Source organism: Coccinella septempunctata, chromosome 4 (assembly GCF_907165205.1).
Source record: "Coccinella septempunctata chromosome 4, icCocSept1.1, whole genome shotgun sequence".
Lineage (NCBI taxonomy): Eukaryota > Metazoa > Arthropoda > Insecta > Coleoptera > Coccinellidae > Coccinella > Coccinella septempunctata.
The window spans coordinates 8874850-8893523 of NC_058192.1; the positions used below are offsets into that span (position 1 = coordinate 8874850).

The 18674-nt window shown below is 34.0% G+C and overlaps 2 protein-coding genes across 3 annotated transcripts; both read right to left on the reverse strand.

Annotated features, from left to right (window-relative positions):
• Positions 1 to 9333: 9333 nt before the first annotated feature.
• Positions 9334 to 11698, reverse strand: LOC123311447 (myotubularin-related protein 9). The gene is made up of 5 exons (XM_044895432.1): positions 11306 to 11698; positions 10375 to 11095; positions 10097 to 10324; positions 9814 to 10038; positions 9334 to 9746 (listed from the first exon to the last, which is right to left on the reverse strand). The coding sequence occupies exons 1-5, from the start codon at positions 11456 to 11458 to the stop codon at positions 9385 to 9387; spliced, it is 1689 nt and encodes a 562-aa protein (XP_044751367.1). The 5' UTR covers positions 11459 to 11698; the 3' UTR covers positions 9334 to 9384.
• A 3515-nt stretch (positions 11699 to 15213) lies between these two features.
• Positions 15214 to 17492, reverse strand: LOC123312001 (4'-phosphopantetheine phosphatase). 2 transcript variants are annotated; one of them, XM_044896169.1, is made up of 5 exons: positions 17339 to 17492; positions 16914 to 17276; positions 16489 to 16837; positions 16119 to 16407; positions 15214 to 15850 (listed from the first exon to the last, which is right to left on the reverse strand). In XM_044896169.1, exons 2-5 carry the CDS (start codon positions 17156 to 17158, stop codon positions 15651 to 15653), a joined length of 1083 nt encoding a protein of 360 aa, XP_044752104.1. In that variant the 5' UTR covers positions 17159 to 17276; positions 17339 to 17492; the 3' UTR covers positions 15214 to 15650. The 2 variants fall into 2 exon arrangements, with proteins under 2 accessions (XP_044752104.1, XP_044752103.1); XM_044896168.1 differs by having other exon boundaries at positions 16914 to 17468.
• Between the last annotated feature and the right edge of the window lie 1182 nt (positions 17493 to 18674).

The window sequence follows — 18674 nt, forward strand, 5'->3', positions numbered from 1 at the left end:
AAAATAAATTATGTCAAACTAACAGAAAATGGTTGATTGTCACATGAACCACCATTAATATCACTTTTATGAATCCAGAGATCCCGTAACTTGTATCTCCACCAGTGGTTGATCAATATTTTTCAGATGTAACTATGGCAACTGAACGAAATCATTGTGGTAGTTGGATGAATAACCTTCTCTAAAATTCCCTGTACTGAGCTTTGTGAAAATGATTGAATTTCCAGATCGTTCATACATTTTAATTTTACATTTTTGTCATATTTTTGAATTAAATGCTAATTTAATGGATGTTAGAGAAATATTAAGTTTTGATTTAGTCCAAGACCTCTAATTTCTGATCAGTCGTCTAATGAATAATGTTTATATCGCATGACTAACATACAGAGGTATTTAATTTTATAGAGTAGACAAAAATTCGATTAGGTCTGCAACCGATATCTTTAACAAACAATAATATCACTCAGGACAAAGAATGTTTTGTTTTTGGTCGACTGAAATAATAACATACCTCGCGTCACACTACCTAGCGTTTTGATAATGATTACTGAATAAACTTCCTACATTGAGAGCACTTATGTTCGAGTGTAGGTAAATCAGAGCAAAAAAACTGCAAAAATTTGTAATATACAAAATTTTTTTGAAGAAAGCTTTCATTTGAGTGTTTTGAAACACAAAATGAACTTTGAAGAGAATCAAACCATTATTTTTGTACATCATATCATATAGAATGTCGCGAGCTTTTTCTTGTCAAACTTAAAACCTGTGACAAGATATATTTCTGCGAAACGCTTTCATATCGTTTAAAATTTCGAAAATAATATAGGTATCGACTTGGTTAACCCAGTTTATTCCTCATTCTTTTTGGATCACTCAAATGAAAGCTGGTTTCTGAAAAAGTTTTTTAATAATAATAATTATTTTTCAATTTCGATTTTTTGTGTGATCTGATGGTTATGATATTGTGAGGAACAAACTCGAGACGTAATAAAGCCACGTGTGAGATTCTATAGCAGCATTTTATCATTTTCGCGGTAGCTATATGACGGTGCTTTTTGCACTGGAAGCAGTTCGAGTAACTCAAGACATATGCAGGCATCTCTTGTGGGAGTCTGATGTGAGATAAGTCAATGCGAATAGAACGCTAATGATCCAGATCGACCTCACCAGCTAGACTGAAATCGCGAGATCAAGAGTTCAAATCAGAGGCGTTCTGTCTGATAATCCAGAACATGGGTGGGGTAGATTCATTTTGGCCTATTGATTTCAACGCAAACAAAGAAATTACGAGTCTCAACTTACACTCACGTTTGTGTGTCAAGACCGATTCTCGATTTTTTCTGGTCCAAAGACAAAGCTCTCTAGAGTCTACTCTAGATTATATCACGTCCCATTCTTGTCTGAGGTACAGGATTGGGATAAAGTAAACTGAACCGACCTTCAAAACTAAAAATACAAAATTCGTGAAACTTTTCAGGTAAACACAATTTTCAAATATCCCTAACTTTCTTAATTTGAATGGGATACTGTACATTTACTGAATTTTCAAAGACTTTGTTGGTATACAGGGTGAGTCTTTGACTCGTACAAATATTTTAACAGTAGGTTCTCGAGGTCGAGAGAAACAATTTTTTTCTATACCATTTTTTCCGATTCGGTCCTGATAAAAAGATATAGCCATTTTGAGTTTTCATAATGAACTGTGCTACACCTGCAAAAACAAAATTACCTTCAGAATAATTAGATACATCTGTGACACTACACCTCTGTGGATCTTTTAAATAGAATTGTGAAGTAACCAATTTTTCAAATTTAACAGATACTCTTTTATTTTTGAATATCAAATTACTCGAAAACTATCAATCAATGAGCAGTGTTTGTACTAAAACCCAGTTGGAAAACTGTAATATTTTTGGGGCATATATTCTGTAGCTAACTGAGTAAATAATTGTGGAGTCACCATCAAAATAAAGCGAGTAGAGTCAGAATTACATTCAGAATTCCAGTATTTGCCATGTTCTGCATCCACTCGTTAACTAATCCCATATCAACTAATGATCGTTATCGAGTTAGAATTAAGTCAACCTACGCTACTGCATCTTGTTGCAGTAGAATCATTAATTCATCTTAAATTGGTTCTAGGAAATTGATAATGCGCGTATACAACCAGGGGGTTTCTCCGATAGCAATATCGCAGTAAAAATAGAATCGAACGCTGTGGTCCTAATTACACGCTCAAAATGGGACTACCATCAATCCCAGCGTTCGTACCGTTATTAGCGAAGTTTCCTTTCTTATATGCAGGTATTATTTACCCTGGAAGTGGAACAGAGATTGCAGCATGAAAAACGCTGCAGATTTCACACGGAGGTTCATTATTATTGGAGAAAAAAAGCTCTTACGTACTGGCGGATAACGCAAATTTCCATGTTTTACTACGACAGCTAATATTAGGAGAAAAATGTATCTACTAATGTAATTATATGGCAACTTTATGTCATGAAAGAATTTCTGTACATTAACGATGAGAAGGTATATCTCTAAGTTTTTTATTTTGTGCCCACAAGATGCAGCATTTCGCTCACTAAAAGCGATTTTCCAACCCATAAATCAGCAGATTTTACCTCTCACCTTTACCAATTGGTGCTTACGAAATTAAAATGACATCTGCATCACAAAAATCAAATGAACAGAAATTGTTATGAGCTATTGTTTCAGATCACATCGTAAACCACTCTTGATTAGTTGAATTTTTCTTTACTGAAACGATTCCCGCAGGTTAACCCTAAATACAAGTACCGTGGATCCATGGAGTCGAATGTACTTGACAAATTCAGTCATTCTCTTCATTTTTTGACCTAGTTAGATAACGATGAAGAAAAAACTGGATGATATCTAAGAAAAGATTATTAGAGTTGATATTCTTTGATTCAAGTTTATATAATGATTCAGATGATTAACTGATTCTAACTACTGGTCTACCCCGTCCTAGATAATTTGCAGAAATTTAATTTCAAGTGTCATATGGAAAAAAGAGCAAATCCTACTTTAGACTTGGTGAAATATTTCTACATTTTAACCCTCCTTTCTCTTTGGGACAATTTCACCCATCACCCTCGCTCCTGGGACGCTGGGCTGGGAGAAAATCGAATTGGAAATGTTGAAAGGGTTAAAAGAATCACTTTTTCGTCACGAGGTCAAGTAATTTCGGTGATGTGTAGATATTTTTTGTGAGATCTAATGGGATGAAGGTAAGAGTCAGCAACGGTCACCTAAGAATGTGGCGGGATAACCTTGATGGTGAGGTAAACGTCCGTCGACGTTGCCGCTTTTCCTTGAGGCAAAAGGACCAAGGAGGAAAGGATTCTACTTATTTTCCACAGGAGTATTCATTGCACATAACATATAAAAGGATAACTATTCTAAACCCTCGTTATTCTCGCTGTATCTCCATATTTTTTCATCTCTATTGAAAGACGAATACATATTGTTACGTTTCCTCTGATTTATTCGATGAAAATTGTAAGAACTCATATTTTCGATGGAATTCTATAGGTTCCTCTGTTATCGGAACTAAATGTTCAAAGATTATATTTTGCAGACAGGATTCACGTATTATAAAGCTACACAAGATGTAGCTTTGCGCTGGCATATACTAATTAGACTTTCAAATGGCCCTAAGTATATATCTCAAGTAGCTTGAGGCTTTATCAAGTCTGAATACCACCCTGCTAACGAAGTTGTTTGGGAATTTGAAGAAATTCCTACATTCTAGCATTGCCACCTTTACTGATTCCAAACTCTTCCATCACGGTGGGAGTAGTGTTGCTCTGAGGAGGTCAAATAAGACCGAAACCATGGCCAGCATCTACTCTTCCTCGATGGAATGGCCTTTCTATCGAATGACGGTGTATTGACTAGTTCCATTTACATTCATTATAACATTATTTGTTGATATTTATATCAATAATAGATATAAATGGTTGTTATATATCTGAAATAATTTCGAAAATAATATAATAATAATAATGAATAATACCAAAGTTATATTGGTGAGAAAATGGGCCTTTTTGTCCTATGATTTGCATCGTAATCATAGAGCTGGATCTGTCTATCAGGCATTTCGTTGAGTAATGATACTTAGTCACACATTGGATTTTCAACGAGAGCTGGCAACAAGGCCGTCGATTTACCTACCCGGTCTTTTCGCTTGAGCTGAGCTTGAGTCCTTTGTTAAGTCCTCACACCAGGGGTACCACAAATACGGGTTCTGATCGGCATAAATTTACATAATATGTAGACCAGGAGTAGGTTACAACGATAACTGAGATTTATCAATTATAATTCCAGTCTGTCACCTGAATTACACATTCAAACATCCAGTATAAAAGGATAGCATGAAATTGCGAGTTTACTTTCTCAATGGCCCGAATACATTTTTTTTTATATTGGGAAATGGAGGACACTCATTGGCACATTTAGTAGTAGTACTTTTTATACTCCAAAGTAAAATCTTTATTGAAAAAGTCCTTCTTTTGCTCAAAAAACAGAGCAACTTTTTCGAAAACTCAACTTATATCACTCTAATAAACATGAAAGTTGTTGTGGCTTGATGTGTTGACATCTTTGGAAAATCTCAGTCACTTTTCATATGAAAAAATTCAGCAAGTTAAAGTCAATGTCTACTTCAATGGATTCAGCCCTTATCTAGGAGGGGTCACATGGGATGCCATAAGTGGATGAACATTTATTTCTATCATAGACTTAATAAAGTCTATGATTTCAATGAAAATTAGGTGAGCATGACCCCCTCTCTCAGTCAACCTGAGAATTTCGAGAAGTGTTTCTCAGAACTGTGAAGAAATTCGTGCACAAAGCAAAAATTCACTCTATTCTTTGGCACACAATGAATGAACCGAGCTTTTCATCCGGAGAAATTGATCGAAAGTTGAGACTTGTCCAGTTTGGGCTTCCCATCGTTGAGAAAAAAACAGAATGAAACGAGTGGTATATATTACCCGTTTGCGGTCCACGGTAATGACCGAAACGATCACGTCTCTGGTATATTGAATTTCGGCAATCGTATACAATCAAAGAAACCATAACAGTAAGCCGAGATAAGCATTGACTTTACGTTAATTTCGATACGTGGATACCCCTCGGAAAGCGAAAGAAAAAAACTATAAAACAACGATTTCAACAAGAAAGAAATAAAGTCGTGAGTCGTGAACCAGAACGAATTATTTAGTAATTTGCCGGTTCACCTGTTGGGAAAGACTTGAGAAGGCAGATTGGAGCATTCGATTCACTTGTTCCTTGTTTTCATTAAGAGGTGAGGTGAAGAATTTATTATTGTTTCTTCGATATCGTTTTTGACTTGAACTTCCATCGTGAAAGCGATTCGATGTAACGTACAATAGGAAACCAAGTATAACTGCAATATAATGGTTGAATGTTGAGAACTGGAGCAGGAAAATAGCTGCATAATACGGGGGTTGCTATTTATGTAAATATTCCAACACTGGTCTCAAGACCATGACATGTTTCATACCCCAGAGCGAAGAAGTTAATATTTTCATCTCAGACAAAAATGGAATTATAAAGCAATGATGCATATATCAGTGGGGCTAAATATTCACCGAACCAAGACCACAATAATCCCATTTACCCGGAAAAGAAAACTTGCAGCTATAAAATAAACTCCAACTCTCTATATAAATAACTCTAGGTAGTAAGTTTCTGGAATAAGCATTTTCAGATCGCCATTAAAGCAATAAAGGCCTTGATGTCTTGCAGAAATATGTTTGTAAAACTTGGGTATGTAACCCATAAATACTGCGATGGATGTACTTCATAATTGTGATATCAGTATTCACTTATGGGGCAAGTCAAAACGCAATCAGTGTTTGCATCACTGAAGCTATGAGAACATGCCCAACTGGAGAGGGCATGGAGATCATTACAGATCTCACAACTCTTCTCTTGTGACAGATAGATTTGGCTATAAGACCATCCTTAGAATAACAAGGAAAGATACGTGTGATGGAATAATTAGGAATCAGAGAGCCTACTTAGGTCTTTCTAACTAAGTACATCCCATTGGCTTATCTTCCCAGTGACGAGACGATAAAGAAAACAAGCATCGAGGAAACATTCAAGACGATTCTAAGTATAAAGGAAGTTTGGGAAAGAAAAGGAAGCACAAAGTCCCTTCATTAACCCATAATCTCCACAGGATATATAGGAAAATGTACCTGCAGCTTGTATGGGGAGGAGAATTGAAACTCCAGATCACCTGGCGACAGAATGCCTGGAGTATCAATTTTCCTCACTGAGATTTGTCACTTTTGAGGCATTATAAAATGGATCAACAAAGTCTGATATAAATTACCCAGAACCGGATCATTCTTACCCGCTTATGCGAACCTTAGATCGTTTGAGAACCTCTGGAAAAGGCGCAATTCGTCATGGTACCGCAGTAACCAGCGGCGGTTGAAGGAACGAACAAGAGGGGACTCAAATCACTTTTGAAACCGTTGATAATTGCACCATACTTGTCTGTCATTCGAAGTGTAATTTACCTTTTTCCACTTGAGAATGATGCTGATCGGCAATCTAGTGCATGAACTGTCCATCCTCTAGCAAATTCTCGCTGAGGCATGGATAGCAAGCCTTCAATTTGCAGACAGCGTTGATTCCTATTCCCCCAACACAAACTAGGTATATACTTATAACTTTTTTCGATCGATTCGAGATTGAGTAAATATGTTACAAGGGCGAATCAAATTGTTGGAATAAAATAAAAAACACATATCTGCCGTTCACTTAAAGTTTTTCCCCCGATATTACAGACTGGAGATTCAAAAATCACTAAAAATATATCAAATTCCGAGTCCATTTCATGAATTTCAAACAGTGTGAATATAATTCTTGTACGTTCGATGAGAGTCGGTTTTAATCAAGCTTGAGTCAATCTATGATTCGATATTTTCTCGAAATTTATGAATAATTCTGAACAGGCATTCGCATGAATGCCATGTAGTTGAAACTTCGACGCAAAATGTTATTCCGGTAGATGTAAATGATATTTTTCTAATCAAGACGATGCTTTCCAAAATATTCATCACTAAATAAGAAAGGAAACAGAGAATCACAAAGGATTTAAGAAATAATGTGTGGGAATTTGATTATTAGATAAAATATATTTTAATCCATCATTTATATCACATAATATAGCTATAGAATTTGCTAAGTACTAATATTCATTTGTTTTTTCTCCAAACACTATCGTGAAGTATCTCGTTTTCATTGGGAGATTATCATTACCAAAACTTTGTAAAAAAACGTGACCAGAAAAGTTGGCAATTTGAAAAAATCGTGATTTTCCTAACAGGTGCGGAAGTCACACTTTCCCGCACGTTGCATGGCATTCCTGTGCGGGAAAAACACTTTACGCATGAGTTGAGGACATTATTTTTCTTCAGATGTTTTCACGTTTTTAATTGAAATATATGATTATTATCCTTAAGTTTTAACAAGAGTTTTATTCATGAAACAAAGAAATGGTGGAATGTACTTATTGATTCAGGAACCATAACACGCAAATGAAAATGAGATGTATGATTAAAGAAACACATATTGAGAATTATCATTATCCAATCATTCTCGTCAAAATCTTAAATGATATAATGTTTGGCAGTTTTCTTATTTTGAATGAACTTTCAGAGAAGATATGGATAACAATCTAAGACTAACCCATTATTTTATTAAGAATGTCATATATACTCTTACTTTATCCATTGATTCTTTAAGCCTACATCAAAAAAGTTAAATTCCTGGTTATGAACTTTGTCTATAATTACAAAATTGTTTTAGGCATTGCTGATATGAGCCTCTAATAAATTACCAAACACACTAACATTAAAAGATTGTAAGACACAACACAAATCTCCCTAGAAATCTAACAATTTGTATTGTGATACAGACACCTAGTTTGAAGTAACTGTAGCGATAAAACTCAATGCAAAACACAAAATATAGCTTATACATTATATATTACTTACAAGCACTCATGCAAAAAGTTATAATTTTGATGAATTTTCTGTAATTACTGATAAATTTTCTCAATGTTGAGCAATAATAAAAAATGCAGGTAAAAGTATCACAGTTTACATAAGATTTTCAAGAGATAAGGCCAAAGTTTGCATAATATGTTTGTTACCATTTCTAATTGAAAAAAAAATAGCACCATCATTCTCTCTGATAATTTTGGGTCACTGGATTATATATTCTACTGATGATCATTTCGACTAAAATCATCAGTAAGGGAATAATGTAAGTTTAACTGAAATATTGAAATAGCAGGAGTTGGTAACTGAAAGCTCCAGTTCATTGGTTCTAAAAAATTTCATACTCATCGACTTGATTTAATCAATACTTTTGTACTTAACTTAACTTAAATAAAGTATGCAATTAAGATTAACTGAACCAGCTTAATCCAAATATTGAGATCTACATCCTATTTTGAAAATTGGCCTATTTCTGATTGGAGCTTGGGGGATAATCAAATATTAACATTGTAGAACCGCAGTCTTTAAAAAAAAATGAAGAACAATGACAGTTATATATGCAACTTAAATTAATTAAATTTTGTAAGTAGCTGACTTCGGAGACTCATGTTTTGAAAACATATGATCTAGTCTAGTAGAAGAACATTTATATTTAAATACAGGGAGTTCACACAAAGGTTCCATTAGAAGTATCTAGAGAGACCTGAATGAAGTTTTTTCTGAAAATTTGTAGATCAAATTGTTTCATTCCCGATACCTAACTATACCAATATCTAAATATTCAGACAATTCATTCAAGATTATTTTCACATCAAATTTGAGACAAATTAATTAATATCTCCAGAACCTTTAAGGTTTAGGTATGGGGAAATTCAAATAAATTGTAGGTCAAATTCTTCAGAGAAAGGAAAAATGTAGTAAAAGATAGGGTGCCCAATTGAAATAACAAATTTTGGCTCAACTTCCGGTGTAACTGGAGGTACCACAGAGAAAAACACATCTCAGTGGTTTAAGTTGAATAGATCTTGCCAATTTTTCATGACCCACAAATTTTCAGAAACAAATCTCATTCGATACGCTAGATACTCCTGGTGATACACCCTGTATTTCGCAAAAAATATTTCAGATTCAATATTAAGTATATGGATGAGAGAATTTATTTCTTTCTTTCAGTTAAATTCATTAGATGAGAATATTAATGATAAAGACATATATAAACCATTCAAAATGCCAAGAATATATTAGTAGATGAAAGAATAAAATATCTGAAGATTTATATCCAAAACTTCATGAAAACTTGAAGATCAAGGGTAATTTAGCACTTATCTTTACCACATTCTTCACTAAGTTCCTCATATTCTTTTTGAGCTTCTGCTATGCTCTTACGCATTTTGATAACTTGGCTACGAATTTCTTTGTGTTTTTCTAAAATATTGCCTACCTTTTCTCTGATTTTTTTAGTGGACGAATCAATTACCCACCTCAGGAAGAGATCATTCCAAAGAACCAGACTCACCGGTGCTACACTTGGCCAAATGGGGCCTTTATTGGGCTCATACACAGGATTCAAGATTGAAGAAAGTATATCGGGACGATTCAAATAGGACCAGAGACTTGTTGTTTGCCTGGCCAGTTTCAAGTTCACTCTGTCTTGTTCACAATTGCCAAGAAAGGTGCCTGCGATAAAAAAAGAATATAAAATAAAGTAAGATCAATAAAAGAAGATTGAAGTTCATTTACTCACCGAACTGGCTGAAGTATGAATGTTCAAATAAAAGTATCAACATATCTGTGTTGAATTCAAAACTACAGGGAAACTGATAATGAAGTTGATGAACACAGTCCAAAAATAGAAGGAAAGTAGGCTGTTGATATTTGGATCTAGAGTTTGAGAAACAGAACTTGGAGTTTCTCAACTGAAATGGATGGCCTGCTTGCAGCCATTCACGTTCTATCAGAGCCTCCAAACCTGAAGAAAAATGTAAATTCATCATTTAATTTTGCAGTTTTATTCAGAAAAAGTGTACCTCGAACTGTCCTACAGTCTGGATTCAATACTATCTGAGCAATAGATGTTAGAAGTAAAGTTGAATCCAATCCACTAGAGCCATGAACCAACACAGTAGCACCATCTTGATCTAAACATTGAGCTACCAAGCAAGCTCCATTTAAGACATTCAAAACATGTGTTAACCAGTTACTGCTTTCTAACCTAGAGAGCCATTTGTCAGAAGAACAAGTAGTATCACTGCAAGCTGTAAAACATTATTTCAAAACTATTTGGAAACTTAACTCCAATACTCACCATCAATAAGCTTTGCTAAATTGTCTAAGAGAGATCCATTACATTTAGAAATTTTATCCATGGGCTTATGAACTTTTTTCCATTGAGTATAATGCCCCTCAGGCTCAGTTCCACCACCCTTTGCTTTGCAATTATTAGTGTAATTTGTACTTCTTGTATCAATTATATAGCCTTTTCTTGTTTGTCCCAAAACAGCATTCAGAATCTTTTCATCTGCTCTACTTCTTCTAATACTATTATTGAGCATGGGCTGACTACTTCTCAGTAGGATTGCCCCATTTTCATGTCTATAACTAAGAACTGGAAATCTGCCCCCATCTCTGAATGAGGCAGCTGCAGATATAACATCATCATCAATTGACTTTGGAACAACTAAACTTGCTCCATATGAAGAACAAACACTAAAATCACTATTGATATGAGATAGACGCCACTCATCACTTTGTAATAACTTTGAGAATTCTGTTTCAGGCTTGTACAAAATATGACCATCTTCTAAAATATTATACATGGGTCGGTAGAAAAAGGGATAGAGTAATTCAGTTTTATCTAAGTTAATCAGTCGTTCTATAGATGTAAAAACATTCAGGAGATCTTCTGTAGCAGATATCACCAACTGAAAAACGCGAAAATCCTTGCATTTTATAATTATGATCCCACCATTATTAATACTACTACTGCTGAGTTTTTTGTCAATGCAGTCGATGCTCTGATGGAGGAGCTGAAAAAGCAGTATTTTTATCATATGTATAATACAGTGGGCGTGAAACTGATCAATGAAGTAAGTATATCTGACATAACTGCATTGTTATTGTTGCTACCAAATGAAAATTTTTATTATCAGATACTTCTATAGTTAGAGAATCAAAATAAAATCACTTTGTGTTAGATGATCATGTATAAAATTAAGTGAGAGTTCTAAAATATTCACCCAAATTTCTTGAGCAGGAAGTGATTCATTTCTCGAAGACAAGATGAGATGATGCCCAGTTATACATAATGTTCCTTCAATAGAAGTTTTAGAACAATCTTGAAGTATCACACGATCCAAATTGGGAGAGGTAATTAGTTCCGCAAATTCCATTATTCAAAACTTGAATTTTTCAATTTAGTACATAACATAGCCCTGATAATCAACATTCACATGTGAAATGAACTCCAAGGACAATAAGGTTCATTGAGAAAAGTTGAACTAATACTTGTAAACATATTTGCGGTCTTAAACTGTACATTCCATTATTATAATAATTAATTTGTTTAATGAACTCTTATAACCTGCAAATTTTGACAAGAGTGAAAGGATAGTCGTTGCTTAGCAACCATATCAAACTTCCTCCCACAGATAACAGAGACAAGAGTGTTCTGTGAGAGACAACCTGTTGCCTCCGTAAGGGACTCTATTCTGATAAATTTCAAAAAATGCAAAAACGGCTGTTCTGATTCTGACTAAAATCAATATGCTTCTTAGCATCACCAATTCTCTCTCTGCAGAAAATGTGCTCGATAGTTTCAAAATCACCACTTGCAGCATGTCCACAATAGATTACTTACAGAGTCTCTGTTACTTACCTCATAAGTTGCTCAAAAACTATCACATCAGAAGAATTCGAATTAATACATTGTTGTTCATTTGTTACATTTTAAATAATAAAGCAACAAAGGAAATTATGGAATTAATGTATATATTATAAACTAGGGTGAACCGTACAGTCATTGGACAGCGACAGTTATTGGACATCGCTCAAAGATCTCTATAAAATAAGGAAGAGATGTAATTTTTCAGTGCAGAATATTTATAGATTTCATCTCTAGTTACGCTAGATCATGAATAGATGACGAGAAATTCTCTAGATGTCGCTAATATCAATTGAATTATGAAGTGACACGCATGACAGTACACATAGACGAGTTTCTTAAGAAATTGTTAAGCGAACGTTAAAACTGGTGAATAAATTTATGGTAATACCTAATGCTTAATTTTGACCAACTATTGTGCATGTGATTGTCATGACCTTAATATTCATTAATAATTTTTGTTCAGCATGATATAATTATTTTTTTATGGTTAAATACATGTCCAATGACTGCACGGTAAAAAGAAACATATTTAGTTATTGGACAGGGTGTCCAATAACTGTAATTGGGAGAACATAGTGAATATAGTATTTCAGTTGTTTCAGTTGAAGAGTACAATACAAGCTATTAGTGTATATATTTTTTTATGAGATAGGATTCATGTATACAGTTATTGTCCACATGTCCAATGACTACGCGAGAAATGTCCAATGACTGTATCAAACCAAATTTCTGTAGAATTCATACGCAACTGAAATCAAATTGTGCCTGAATTCAAAGGACGTAATTCTATTTCAGAAAAGCGACAATAATGTCTAAAAGACAATATGATGATGCTGCAATGAAAGCAGCATTGTCTGAAATTCGGCAGCATGGCAGCCAGTTACGTGCTACAGCAAAAAAATATGGGGTACCAAAATCAACCTTATCTTTCAAATTGAAAAATGTCGGACACAAAGACACATTCGGTCCCCGTCCTATTCTCAGTGGCGAAGAAGAAAATTTGCTAGCGAAATGGGTTGAAGAGTTAGCAAGAAAAGGATTTCCTAGAAAAAAAGAGGATCTACAGTCTAGTGTACAAGTATTTTTGAATAATAATCCACGTCCTAACCCATTCAAAAACAACAAACCTGGTGATGGTTGGGTTAAATCTTTTTTGAAACGGCATCCTGAGATTGTGCAAAGAACCAGTGAAGCTGTAACATTTGCCAGTTCATGCGTGAGCGAAAAAGACATACGAAAGTGGTACCACGAAATCTCCCAGTACTTAACAGAAAACGATCTCCAAGCTGTCATTCAAGATCCTTCAAGAGTGTTCAATGGTGACGAGACAGGTTTTCAATTATGTCCTAGCACCGGAAAGGTACTAGCCTGCAAAGGAGAAAAAAATGTGTATACTGTAGAACATGGCAGCTCGAAGGAAAATATTACCGTCATGTTTACGTTCTCGGCCAGTGGAAAATCATGTCCACCTATGATTATTTATGGATATAAGAGGATCCCTGAGAAAATTGCATCCAATGTACCTACGGGATGGGGAATTGCAAAAAGCGAAAATGGTTGGATGACCTCAGAAGTTTTTTTTGAATACATTGCCAATATTTTCCATCCATATTTAATAAAAGAGAATATTGTGTTGCCGGTTGTGTTTTTCTTAGACGGTCATAAGACACATCTTACATATGAAGTAAGCAAGTTATGCTCTGAATTGAAAATTGAACTGGTTGCACTATACCCAAATGCGACTCGAATTTTGCAACCTGCCGATGTAGCTGTTTTTCGTCCAATTAAACTTGCTTGGAAGAAAGCAATTAGGGCTTGGTGTAACGAAAATGTTAATGAAGTGGTGACTAAATTGAATTTTGCTTCTATTTTGGAAAATGTGGTGAACACAGCCATAAATCCAGAAACCCTTGTCAATGGTTTTAGAGTATGTGGACTTTGTCCATTCAATGTAGAAAACATTGACTTCTCCAAATGTCTTGGTAAACAAAAGGTTGCTGAATGTAACAATCAAGACCTCACAGCCCGTTCCACTATCACATATAAACATTTTAAAAACATCGTGGGTGAAGAAAAAATCGGGGAATTTCGAAAATTTGAAGAACTAAGTCTAAGTGAAGAAAACCGGAAAGATTTTTGTCTACTGTACAAAATTTGGAAATCTTTTCAAAATTCGAATGAATCTGAAGATCAAAATCAAAGTCAAGTTATAATTACTCAAAATCAATCTTATGAAAATACCCAAGAGGTAAACACACCCGAAGAGATACAAGTTGAGAGTAACAGAGAAATCATCAATCAGACCCTGTCCGAAGCAAGCCCTTCTTTTAAAATTGTTGATAATACAGCATTTGGAAAATATTTAGTTTGGCCAAAAACTCCAGAACGTAAAGGAAAACGTGAAACGGAGCGCTTACCATTTGCTATAACTTCGGAAAAGTATAAGCAAATGTTCAGAGAAAAAAAAGAAAAAAAGAGAAAAATAGAAGAAGAAAAGGCTGAAAAGAAGAGAATAAGGGAGGAAAACAAGAAAGGTGGAGGACAAAAAACAAACAAAAAGCGCAAGAATATACCAGAAGCATCAACTTCAAAATGTACTTCAAATGTTTCTGAGATTAACTTGGATAAAATTCAAACGGCAACTCGCTCTTTATTTGCAGATTCAGATTGCTGCGGTAGTTGCAAACAGCGCGTTCATGCACAAAAGGACTTGGTGTGCGACGAATGTTCGAAAATATTTCATAAGAAATGTGTACCAAAGAGCCATCAAATACATATACCGGATGATATGGATAATGATTTATATTTATGTCACTTGTGCTATCGGGAATCCTACAACAGTTCAGAAGACGAGAACGTTGAAAATTCCGATGAAGACACTGAAGATGTCAATATATTATTGGCAGAATACAAACACTATTACAACACTCATTAGAATTTTAGTTAGTTTTCATTTATAGTTGTATTACATTAATAAAAATAAATAAAATACATATTGTCCAATGACTGTACAACTCTCGTCCCATAACTGTATAATATGTCCAATAACTATATTTTTCGCCCACTTGTTCATTGAAATGTGATAAAAATTAAATACCTTCTATTTTGTTCATAATTACACAAATAACCTTTAAATCATACATTCTAGTATCGTTTTAAATCATTATATCATAGATTATCCCCAAATTTAGGCAGTTTTCATAACTTTACTAACGAAATTTTCTTAAGTGTCCAATGACTATGTCGTTCACCCTACACATCAAAGTTTCAGAAAGTTTTATTGAATAAAAGTCACACATAATTGACATAATCCAGAGTTAAATGTGAAATAAGATCGAGATGGAAACAAAGTCACTGTCATTATAAACATAAAACAATAATGTTGAATCCACAATGATTTTAAGAGTATAATAATAAAATAACTTGCTGTTGACGAAATTATCATGGCATATTGAAGGAATATTTTAAAAACGCCACTCATAGATTTGAATCTACATACTTCACATTGTTTCAGTATCACACAGCAATGTCTCGTAGATATTTGTATAAAATTTCATGAAAAATTCAAATTGTTTCCTCAAGTTCTCAAAAAGCTGTTTGGTGAGTTTCATCATCAGTGGTTAACATATAATAGGTTAAATAAACTGTAACTGCACTGATTTTAATTAATAACATGAATATTTCAATCTACTATCTAATCAGGTACTGTTTGTTGCTATCTGAAAATCACATATCACAAAAAACTGAGAAGCCCCAAGGCTTTTCGCAAGCCATTCATTCTTCAGAACAGCCAACTTCAGACAGTCAACAGTGAAGGTTGCATAAAAGTTGGTTTGCACAGCTCTGCCCATACCTTCAATTATTACACAATCAGTCGTAAGCATGGTATTGCACAATTCTAAAAAAAATCATAATTAAATCAATATAGTATATCTCATATTTTTAGTCTAACTAAGTAGAATCTCAGAATTGTTTATTGATCAATTTTCAAAAAAATATTTCCTTATATAGTTAATCAATGGTGGGTTCATACAGAGTTCCTAAGAACTAAGCCCTAAGAAAGAAAACAATATATTGGACAAATGACGATTATGTGAACGCCATCTACCAATAAGATCAAAAGGTTTAATTTGGTTTTAATATAGAAATGTTGAAGAGTTACTAACCTTCAGGTAAACTAGATAAGTCAAGACATGGTCCTTTTTGGCCATTTTCAAAACACTGTAACTTTTTTTCATTCAGGGCATTTTTAAATATACTACACTGAAGGGACGCCTCAATTGAGTATGTCTTAAGTTCTCTAAATGTCACATCATTTAGAGCAGGTAAGGAGTTTCCAACTAGAATCACTTTGGTGCCAAGTTTCAATAGTTCTCTTGCAAACGGCAATATTCCTAACACAAAATCTATACCAGCATTATCTACAAATATCACAACCTTTTTATATGGACAAGTCTGAAAAAAAATTATTATTTTCATTAATATATCATAACTGAATGCATCAAAATAATTCTAATTTTGGATGAACTATATTACCTCTATTTTACTAACAAATAATTCAAAATCATCTTTGAACCAGGGACGAGGTTGAATTGTATTCATGGCATCAAAAAGATCAAAATTTGGTGATTTTTCCAGCATATCAGAAACCACTTTTGATCCCCAATCGAAAACATTTCCAGCTAAAACACCCTTTATCACCTCCAACCACCTATCCCTGAATGGCACTATGGAATCTATATACCTCAAACGAGCAGAAAATTTATCGAAGGCTACAGCAGTTTCCTTTTGCTTTTGAATCCACCATGCATCTTTCAAGTTGTTTGTTCTTAAATTATCTTCATTGAATTCTAATAATGTTCTCACGCTAAGAGGATTTAATAAACTGAAAATAAACTAAGTATAGTTGATTGATATTTCATCTCATCAACACATTCTACACCAACTAAGATGTATCTTACCTAGGATTATCTTTCAGTTTTTCAGTCAACATATGGAAAGTTTGGTAACTTTTTTCAGCCTTTTCGGTAGCTTGCAAATCTTCAGGATTCAGAATTGACGCCTTTGGTATGAACTTTTTGATCATTTGATCCAGACATGTTAACCAATATTCTCTTTGTTTGATATCATTTTGCAAATCAATTGTATCTGGGTCATAACTATGAGGATTTCTCAAAACAGGACACACACTTCTTTCAAAATCCATAACTCACTGTTTATGCTATTATAATAATTTAACCCGGTTGTTTACTTAATCGTTTCTCATATCTTATCACCTGATTTTGATTTGTATTGTCTGAGCTTTTCAAACAAATCGACTATTCCTACAAAAAATAAATGTGCTTACTTTCCTGTTAATTATATCAGCTATTGATGATAAGAATACCACAGAGAGTTGAAAGAAGTGTTTCTGAGAAATATTTCGTATTGTTACTAATGTTCATTGTTCATTTTATGTTTGTGAAATTTTAAATTTTGAGTTTGACAATTTCTCCCTCATGGGGGAAGTTAAATTTCTTTCTACCGTGTTTTGACATTTTTCAGTACTGACAGGACAGGGACGGGCTCACCAGATAATATTCGGATGGATGCGATTTATGTTGTACTATAATTTTTAATAATGAACCTTTACAATATAGCACCAAGAGTTTATGTTTAGTTTTAATTTATTTTTAGCGTGTCCTGTAATTTTTCAGTAGTGGCAGGACAGGGACGGACTGTATTTTAGTGTTCTGTGGTTCTTACTCTTTTAGGTTCAGTTATAATTTATTTCTACCGTGTTCTGTTATTTTTTTACTTTGAACTCTATGGTTCCAATAGAGTTCAATGATTTTTCAGTAGGGATAGGACAGGGACGAACTCACCAACATTCATGCGGGTTTGATTCAAATAATGGAGTTGTTGAGTTTTCGTATTATAATTTCTAATATTGAACCTTTGGAATGAAGCACCAAAAGTTTATGTTTTGGAAACATTTGGTTAGGTTTAACTCGTATGTTCGCTTTTCACGCTTTTTCTCGTGAACTGCTGACCAGAAATGAATGGATTTCGATAGAAAAGTGGACTACGACTACAAACGAATGCTTTTGAAGTTTGTGAATTAGGGAATAAATTAATTAAAACATAGATATTATTCGAACTTGACCCAACCGGGTCTTGTGTATATTTTTTTCTACTTATTTCAATATGGAATGCGTCCCTTCAAACAAAATTTTGAAAGTTTTTTGCCTGGTTATTCAATGGTCGGTCCGACCAGACTCGTGACTCTGAATGAATTTTTTGAAACGATATGGAAATTAATAAATCTAAGTTATCGTCAGAACTTCTAACGATTAGGTTGACTCCATTTTATAGAACACATTTTAAAATATATGATTGTTAACTAAATGAATTTTTGTCGTTGTATTAGCTTGCACATAATAATTGAAATTGTATCAAACGTTTTATTAGTGAAATAAACACTTTTTTGAATAGGAAATCGAATGGGATTCGATTTTTCAATAGATTTTGGCACCAAACACTTCAATTCTATTTTCCTCTCTCAGTTCCGAAGATATATTATTACGAGAATTGAGAAACTTAAGTTTTTGGTAATTGGATTGAGGTAAAAGTACAAGAAATTTCAATAAAATGTACTGGGCTGTAGGAAGCCTAGAGAAAATCTTGTTCTGATCCCAATTCCCTTATTTTATCAAAGAGGAGACGTTATAATCATCCCAAAA